The 9,536-nt window shown below is 37.9% G+C and overlaps 1 protein-coding gene and 2 long non-coding RNA genes across 5 annotated transcripts; 2 read left to right on the top strand and 1 right to left on the bottom strand.

Annotated features, from left to right (window-relative positions):
* Positions 1–715: 715 nt before the first annotated feature.
* Positions 716–5,716, bottom strand: LOC306837086 (uncharacterized protein). Of its 2 annotated transcripts, none has more exons than XM_079364567.1 (7): positions 5,297–5,716; positions 4,165–4,969; positions 2,255–2,425; positions 1,934–2,102; positions 1,715–1,794; positions 1,466–1,521; positions 716–1,183 (listed from the first exon to the last, which is right to left on the bottom strand). In XM_079364567.1, exons 2-7 carry the CDS (start codon positions 4,720–4,722, stop codon positions 1,096–1,098), a joined length of 1,122 nt encoding a protein of 373 aa, XP_079220693.1. In that variant the 5' UTR covers positions 4,723–4,969; positions 5,297–5,716; the 3' UTR covers positions 716–1,095. The 2 variants fall into 2 exon arrangements, with proteins under 2 accessions (XP_079220693.1, XP_079220692.1); XM_079364566.1 differs by having other exon boundaries at positions 2,246–2,425.
* A 1,155-nt stretch (positions 5,717–6,871) lies between these two features.
* Positions 6,872–8,632, top strand: LOC306837452. 2 transcript variants are annotated; one of them, XR_013780929.1, is made up of 3 exons: positions 6,872–6,969; positions 7,169–7,986; positions 8,514–8,632. It is a non-coding gene; the product is annotated as an uncharacterized lncRNA (long non-coding RNA). The 2 variants fall into 2 exon arrangements; XR_013780930.1 differs by lacking the exon at positions 6,872–6,969 and adding an exon at positions 6,998–7,016.
* Positions 8,633–9,268: 636 nt separating this feature from the next.
* On the top strand, positions 9,269–9,528 carry LOC306837453. The gene is made up of 2 exons (XR_013780931.1): positions 9,269–9,298; positions 9,408–9,528. It is a non-coding gene; the product is annotated as an uncharacterized lncRNA (long non-coding RNA).
* Positions 9,529–9,536: the final 8 nt, after the last annotated feature.

Here is a 9,536-nt window from a genome sequence, read left to right on the forward strand (position 1 = left end):
TGGAATCCTATTCACCCTCTCTCGTTTGGTTGGACTTGTTTGTCATTGACATCTCTTTACATGGGAATGCCAGGGGAGGTAAATCCCCCCAACCTAGGTGAATAAAGATTAAATAAAAGCTTAAAGTAACTCTGTGTGGTCTGACGTCCGTCAAGCTACAAAACAGACTCAGCTGCAGAATTCCTTTTCTTAGTCAATACAAGGGACATTTAAATCGGACCCCGATAATGATTTAATATTGAAATAGATTTAAAGTGGATAGTTAATTCATGAATGTGCGCATAAGAATACACAGGTATTTTCTTGAGTTCAATGAAGACTTTTTAAAATGGGGAGAAATGGTTTTATCAATTCTAATTCAGTGTACATAAAAGCCAAGACAGCCATCGACAACATGTTACCGGCAATATAAATGTCAGTTCAGTGATGGCTTTGAAGCTTATAGGTTGTTTTCAGGCCTACGAAATGAAAGGGCTGAAAGACCCATCAACTCCTCCTTAAAGTACTCCGATTCAAAAATCATTAATTATATGATGAGTCCAAAAACTGAATATAAAAGTTGAAAATATGTTTATAGCAAATAACTGTTGAGCTCTTTTGTGATATATATATATATATATATATATATATACACACACACTTGAAAACATAAATGTATTATTTTATACATCAGTGAATAGACATATCTTCCTCAGGTATATTTCAGTATTCAACAGCGAGCAGAGCAAATATTGAAACAAATCATATTTGGTTCCTTTTTCACAAATTAAAAATTCTAATTTATGTATTTGATGGAAAGGAGCATTTTATTTCCATAGTGCAGACAACACAGAGACATCAAAAATAACTTCAGATAACTTGTCATATTTATATATTTATTGACACTAAGAGTGTTATATGGAGTGCACATCAGTTTTTGCAGCTTAGATGGGAAACCCCATTAAACATTACAAATAAATCCATATAAATACAAAAATAAATACACATGGCAGATTGCTACATCACATGGGCAGAGTAAAAAGTAAGTTCAAAGCAGACAACACTTTCTCATCTGAACTGAGCCTTAAATGTTCAAACAGACGAACAGCGCTCGGTTTATTCAGGCAGAGTTTTCCTGCTCCTCCTGAACATCTGGCTCAAGCGTCGACGGACCGTGTTTCTCTCAGATGGCCGCATCTGTTGGCTGTGAAGATGAAAAATTCATCATTCAGAGGTGTAGCAGAGGCAAGGAGGAAGCGGTATGCAAAGTTTTGTGAAATAGGGCACAAAATGTTCAGAAGGAACAGAAGCTGACTAAAAATGAACTCCCAGTGAAGGCTCTGCTGCATACTGTGCATTAGCTCTGGACCACTGCGTCAGCGTGGCCGGCTGCCATGTTGGAGCAGCACATACATTTCCTCAGAGCATCATGCTTCACGTACTGTAAGCTTGATGTTACTGCCTCCTTTGAGCTTAAAAATCTCACCCTCTAGTATCTCTCACAGTAGACTCCTCTCTCCTCAAAGATCCACATTTTAACTCCTGAAAAGACAAAATTGAGTAACAGTGAATTTAAAGTGAAAGATAATGAGAAAAATAAAATTAAAAAAGAACGCTTCCAATTAAAATACATCTAATTTAGTACAAGTTGCATCATTTTATACCCATATAACTGGTATTAAGATGTTGTCCATATTGATCATATTGTTTGTTGTATTGACATACAATATTCTACCTGCTTTCTATGGACTTCCTGTTCCTTCTGCAGGCCAGCTGCACTCAGGTGCTGCCCTCTGCAGTCTGTCTTCAGCGTTCCTTTACCAAGAAAACAAATAGATAGCAACAACAACGCTCGTAATGTTCTTCAGCAACTAGCAATGCATACATACAAATAATTATATATCTACAAACATAACTTTTAAAATGTAAAAAGGGATAGTGGATTGTTACTCACTTAAATGCAGTGATGCAATAGTTGTGTCTGAGGCTGATCTTTGCCGAAAATGCCTGTAAGGATATTCTTTTCTCTGCTGGGATCTGCAGTCTAAACTGTTTGTCTTTTCCTGACTGAATGGGAGGTTCTCGTCAGCAGCTTTAGACTCACTCTGACAGGAGTCGACAGACTGAAAGAGAGCCAAGAGAGGAGAAATACAATGTATTTTAATTTAAATGAACCCTGAGGCTGTTAGAAAACGTCTCGTCACCACCAGTGTGAAGTGTGACAACTTCTTTGCTTTCTAAAGATGGAATACAAGAATGTGTTCACCTGGCTCACCTCCATCTCTACCTCTTGATGCTCCCGCAGGGCATCCATCTCCATCTGTAATGCGTGGCTGTGCATCTGCTGTCTGGCAATTTCCTCCAACATTTGGCACACCTGCTCCAGGTAGAGGAGACCGGGACTCAGCTCTTTCTTTTTTTCTCCAAGAACCTGCTCAATCTGAACCTGATCAATAGGTGAAATAAATGTTACTTTGTTGGACACATTAATGTAATTTTCACAAGTTTAGTTGACATGAAAATCCAGGTTATCCTTCACTGCTGCTCTGCAAACCATCAGGAAACTCACAAAACATTGCAGTATCAACACAGCAAGTATGACATTATACATTTCCATTTTTTAGCCTGACTCTGCAAGCAATATTGGGCATTTAATCCTAAAGCCAATGGAAAAGCCTCAAAGAGCTGCTAGCATTTAAAGAATATGTGAACTTACTTCATTGTCATTTGTCATCCGTTCATAGACTTTCAGTTAAATCAATGCTATGTCTGAGGAATAGTTCACACCCCAAGATGTTTAATTCTTTTTTGAATCAAGTGTAAAAAAAAATCGGCTTGAGGATGCATTTTAAGAGATTTGAGAGATAAGCACATGAATACAACATTTTTTAAACTGTTACTATCCAAATGCTTAGAGTAATGACACAATTAAATAAATAGTACAGCACATTATAATGTGGTAGTTTGCATGAATTCGTTTTACAAATTGAGACCATACACTGAAAGATTGTTTTTAAGAACCTGAGCAAGCGTATCGTCTTACTTTCAGTAAGCTGTATTTAGGGTGTGATAAAAGGTCAGCTTTTTGTTTCAGCAGTTGTATGATATATAATAAATAAGTCATTTATAATGACTAATACAGAGCCAATATACAGTTAATATCCTGAACTATTAGATAGTAGTACAAGGTTATCTCAATATTATTCTAAGTATGGATCTTGTTTGGGAGCCTTCTTATAATGGAGATTTTTTACATCACAATATGGATTAGAATTATGTCTTTTTTTGATTTGATTAAAGAATATCCTAAACTTATGAAGATACATATTATTCTAAGACTTTCTTTAACTTTGAGAGGAACGTTTTTTTATATAGGGAGTTAAGAGTTTTTGAGCAGGATAATGAAAATAAATGAAAATGACATCGAACATAAAAAAAAAAAAACGACAAAAAACATAAAACTGGGTATTTATTTGTAATTTGATTTATAAGGCGTCTCAGTGTTGCACTTCTTTAAGCATTTTCAACCCTAGAACTATTTGAAGAAATAAATCACAAAGCCTTTGCAAGCTTTGAATACAACTAGTACAATTAATCCTGTTGTTTCAACTTCATTGAGAGTTTTAGGTATGACCTCTTTTCTAACTCATGGTAAAGGTCAAAAGGAACATCTAATATCTTGTTTTTGTTGTTTAAATCAAGGCTTATTTTATATCTTCAAATGTGTCAGCTGTTTTATTTATCTAAACTTCTTCCGACTGCCCAACTTCCCCCACACATCTCCACCCATTCCTGTCATATCTGTGGGTTTTAAGTCACCTGGGCAGACTGGTTTATGATGCCTTTCACCACAGACAGACTCGTCATGTGTTGTGAGCATGAAAGAGATACAGTATGAGTAATGACATGCCTGTCCTACATTGATTAGGAGAAATAGTTATGTTGCAACCCTTTAACTGTAAAATGACTGTAGTAGAGGCCGTGTTACACTGGTGGGACTTTCTTACACTCTTTCCTTTCAGGTTTTTCGAGCCCGAGCTGTGCAAGACCTCGCATGTTACTGCTGATCTTATGTAATCCTGGAAGTGGTCCCAACATATGCACAAACACAGGTGTTTGCGTCTCTTCTGCTGAATCTCTAAATATTTGAACAAAGTTTGGTTTGTAACTGAAACATGATCTCACCTCTAATCTTGTATAAGCTTGCTGCTCGTCACGGTTCATGGATGTCGGCCGTCTGCACATTTCTGTAATAGTCCTTGTGGGAGCTGATGGATTGACTGTCCTCCTTAGGCAAAAACTCTCTGACACTGACCTTTGACCTCTCACTGACTCGGATGTGTGCCGTTTGGGTCGCCTCCTGAGCACCTCATCCACTTTAGGGAACTGTGAGTTTTCATTTAGACATTTAGAGTCGGTCCTCCTTAATGTTCGCTCCAGCTTTTGGTGTAAGGCATTGGCGTCTTCCTGATCCTTGCTGGGATGAAGGTTAAGGGAGGAAGAGGAGGAAGAGGAGAGTACAAGAGACTGAGATGATGTGGTATCAATTTCTGTGTTATCTGTAGAAATGGAGCAAGATGTAGCAGGAGAAGACTCCACTCCAGAGTCCACAGATTCCAAACACAGGTTTGAGGAAGGTGTCGGAGAGTCTTCATTCATTCCAGGCCATTCTGAGTCCAAACCCTGTCCTTCTTCAGTCACCCAAGCCTCCATTAGGTTCCCAAAACTCCTGTACAAATTCATCCTTGCACGTTAGCTTCAACAGGAAAATGAGCAGAAGTTTAGTCGTCCCACGCAGTCATTAGCTGAGGTAAACTGACTGCATAGAATTCAAAACATCTCTCTGATCCGCCTCTGCTCCTTCACCACGCCTCTGAGCAGCATCTGTCCTGTCACAGCACAGACCTGCATGTCAATACCCGCTTTTTCCTGTCATGAAATACTGGGAAAAGTGTGACTCATCTGCAGAGTGTTGGATTTTTTCTAAGACCTGTAAAAAAAATGAATACGCAAAAAGAGATCACATAGATTTAAGGACTTAAAATAAAAAATACCAACATGAAACGAAGTTATTGGGTGCTTAACGGAAACAAATTTACTGGGAAGCAGAAAAATCAAAGGAATACTGATATTTAAAACTTGCAATCAAAGACAAAGTAACAAGTCTCAGAGCTCAGAGCAAGAGTATGACAAGGGTAACATGATATTCAAATTCCTCCAAGGATACGCAAGACAACCGCCTGTGTACGTGTGAAAAGAGGAAGTGTAATGAGATGCTGAAACACTAAACGCTGTCGCTTCTATTCAACAAACCAACCATTTATCTGTGAGTGGAGGAATGTGGAGAATTAGCACTCCTGTCCCATCTGCTGACTTTGATCTACATTCCCCAGGTGACAGAATGGGTCTTCTGATTAAGTAGCAGAAGCTCACTCATAGTCCTCGAAAACAAAAAAACAAAAGGGTTTTTGAATGAGTCTGCCCTCAATGACGTTTCAGTTACTTTCTCTCCATGTTGACATGATCACCCTAACTAGGTTAAGTTTCCCTATATTGTCTTTCACACTTAATGCTAATCTGCTCCTCAATAGTTGGGTACTTTAATTGCAATCACCCTAATCACTCCTGGTTTCACCTTATTGTTTTGGACACTTAATGCTAATCACTGCTCCTTTATTTTATTGTAACTAATGTCTTGTGTCCTGCCTGTCTGTATACTGCTATTGGATGCCTTGAATTTCCCTCGGGATCAATAAAGTATCTATCTATCTATCTATCTATCTATCTATCTATCTATCCATCCATCCATCCATCTATCTATCATGTTGTTTAGGGATTCAAATTATTGGAAACAAAACCAACGATAGGCCTAGAAACTACAAGTTTTGTTTATGATAAACTAAGAAGAGCAAAACTATGCACATATACTTCACTAGAGTACATGCGTTTGTAAGAATATACTGGGGACTGAAGATAGTGGAAAGTGTAAATCGTCCTTTTAGAAATATTAGGGCTTTTTGTGAGTTCATTGAGAGATAGGACAATGGATGAAGTCGGACATCAGGGAGAGAAAGAGGGGGAACAGACATGTCGGACTGAACCCAGGCTGCTCGCATTAAAGGACTTTAATGGCCTTTGTACATGGGGCATACAAACTAACCACAGGCCACTGGCGCACCAGTCTTTCCACTCAAAGGCATTATGGCTTCAAGTTTCAGGGTAGAATCAAAGCTATTTTATGGAAATGCAGAGAGAAAAAGTAAAACCAAACTAAATGAAAGAACAGACTGTATTGTCTCCTTGGGAAAACTCTTTTCCGCAGCACCACTTACTGTCCAAACACACAAGTCCCTCCAAAGAAAGTAAGGACACCTGTATTCTGTCTTTAGTCCACTGATGAAGTATTTGTATGTTGTTACTTAGTGTTCATTTTAGGTTTCTGTGTTAAAGCTTGTCTGATCATCTATTTTGAAAAGCATCCAACTACAGAACATAAATGTGCAGTTTACGGTCATCTTATAGCTTCAGTCTTGGTAATGCTGAGAAAAGATTTCAGGGACTGGCTGAATTTTCTTTGAACAAATGAATTCAATTAATAGATTTAAATCACATTTTTATTCTATTCTATATCTGCGTGTTTGAAGATGGCTGTGAAAAATAAATACTTGTTATTGTTGTTTCAAGCAATATATTATCCATCAATAAGGCTAGGACGGGGAGTTTGCGTTATTCTTTAAAAATATAATCTATACAAATGTGGCTCCGAATCAGTCACAGTAAGTAGTCCTCCCTTTATTCACACGATGAAGAATTGCAAACAGCCGCTTGGGGGCGCCGTTAAGCATGCCACATGAATTTACAACAATGTTTGCAAGACGCCCCTCTCACTCACTCCCTACATTATCCGTTTTCATGGTTGTTTGTTGTTCACGGTTACCTTCCTCGTTGAAATTGTTGTCTATAAAAGAATGAAGCATACATTTATTAGAGGTGAAGTTTTTTGATCACTGGATGAACTTCAGCTCGTAGTCGAATTAGTTACCTTCACAGACCTAAATGCCCACACGGTGATATAGGCTACTGTAGTGTAGGGTTAGGGTTAACAATAGGCCAATGTGTTTTTGAAGGAAAATATTCGGTGTACGACACTTGGCTCCATCTGTGAGTTTATGTTGAATTTTCTCCATAGCAACCAGTAAAAACATCTCTCTGGAGTGAGACCTGCTTCAGGGTCACGATGGAGAAATATACGCCTCAAAATGTAGTCTGCTGACACCTGAGCCACACTATACCGGGGGAAGTGGACAAACCTCTTCTAACTCTTAATATTTTATAGTAAAGTTTAAACAGTAGGAACAAGAATGCATTAGATTGGGGGGGAAAAAACATCACACTACAAAGAAGGATACACGACCTGACTTGTAGGCTAATGAAAATAAAAATATGGAAAAAAATGTAAAATGTCACAATTACATGTATTTTTTGTTGTTGTTTTTTTTTGCTTGTGTCATTGTAGTTTGTTACTCAATAATAGGATGGTGTTAATATTTGTATTTTTCCACGTTTATGCCAATTTGTCAACACAAAATGCTTTTTTGAATTTTTGTGACATTTATTTTAAAAAAGTTATCAGTATATTTGACTTGACTTTAGTATGCTTAAAGTCCTATCCTTTAAAGCGTGGCAATGCTGACAGGGTGAGATTTCACTTCTTAATCGGGTACTAAACAAATTTAAAGCCTGCTATGAAACTACACTCCACATCCTAAAAAGCAAATACGACTTCAGAATCTTGATTTTGTTTAAACTTGAACTCTGTTGTTTTCAGGGTGTCCGTCTACTGCCCACAGTTCAAGTACCATGTGGGGAAGACTTACAGTCAGCTCACATACCAGCTGCTCAGTCCTGACGTTCAACAATCCCCTCGTCGAACCCTCTACCAGGGTTATGTCCCCTCTGCAGAGACGGACTCTGCTGGGTTAATGAAGATGCTACCAGGATACACAGGTAGGTCTCATGCACTCACACTTGTTGGGTTAACAATGTTAAACTTCATGTCAAATCTTCTCAGCCTATTCTGCTCACAAACAATAATTCTGGAAATATGAATCAATCTTTAAATTATTTTCCCTGAAGAAAAACCATGAGACGAGAGAAACATAAGAATAACCCGTCTCCACTTAAGTAGATCAGTGTTTAAAATTCATTAACCTACACTAGTACGCCAAATTATAGCAGCTTTGTCATGTTTTTTTTAAAAATGTCCCCTTTTAAAGGACCAATTTTCTCATTATTTAATATTCCCTATTTTAATATTTGGCAAAAAAAACCTCACTCACCTATAATGTGTAAAAAATAAAGATTTTCACTCATTCTTCAATTCTAACATTTAAAAGCTTAAGATCACCTACAACTTTATTTATTTCATAATAAATAATTTGTGTAATTTTTTTATTACCATCTTTGGTTATGAAAATGAACAAGGACCGTATCTAAAATCTAACAAAAAAAAAAGAAAAAAAGTCAATATTTAGGCTTTGTTCCGAAGAGTCAGAACAACCGTACTTTGGCTGCAGTTACTCCGAAACATGTCGCAAAGCACTGACTGAGTTTCACGAGGAGAGACGTGCGAGGATCCAACGGCAATCATCAGACATGTTGACACCTGTGAATAGGGTCACTGTTGTTGAATTATTCACGATGGTGGAGCTCCAGTGTCAGTTCACTGTAATGTAATCAAGCTTAAATGAAAGACTGAGATGGAGGAGTGATCAGCTTGCCACAGATTCACTAACTTATGCCATGTGAGATTCGTTTTATTTATCGAGGATTCGAAGGAATTATTAGCTATAAAATAAACAGCAAATAAATTCAATTCACTTTAAATAGAAACTTTGTGTCAACGCAAATAAAAAGGGTCATCATGTGACCACTCCTCATCACAGATTATATGATCTCTAAATCATCCATGCTTTAATATTTCTCTTCTCATTTTTGTCACAGAAGCCAAGTCCCCCCTTTACAGCAATCTCTGACAAGGTCTCCTACAAACCCTTGAAGCCCTATATACCACGGGTTATTCTCATATACCTCTCGGTGGACCATATTCAATGAGTGATGACGACCCAAACAAGTACTTCATCCCAGGTACAGAGCTTTTACAAATGCTCTCAGATGTTCACCAGCTAGTTGTTTGTGTCAGTGCTGAGCAGGATGCATAAAGTCGGTTTTTAAAGCTATTTCTGACAGCTGCTCATTATTGATTACAGCTCAGTTAAAGCTGGGTCGTTGGTGCCAGCATTTGCAGGACACATTCCAGGTGGGTCTCTCTGTTTGGGCCATTGTGAACTGTTTTTTTTGAAAGGGCTTCTAAAAAAAGTTAGTTAGTAAAGCATGTAAAGCATGTTTAACAGTATTCTGGCCTGCAGGATAAAAGTTCCTGTATGAACAAACCTTTGGTCAACTTTCCAAGACAGCAATGGATGAGAATGGGATCATCTGGACACATTTTAAAACCATCAATTAAATGTCAACTACTGGCAAGATTAAGTTCTGGC

This window comes from Symphodus melops (genome assembly GCF_947650265.1).
Source record: "Symphodus melops genome assembly, chromosome: 16".
Classification (NCBI taxonomy): Eukaryota; Metazoa; Chordata; class Actinopteri; order Labriformes; family Labridae; genus Symphodus; species Symphodus melops.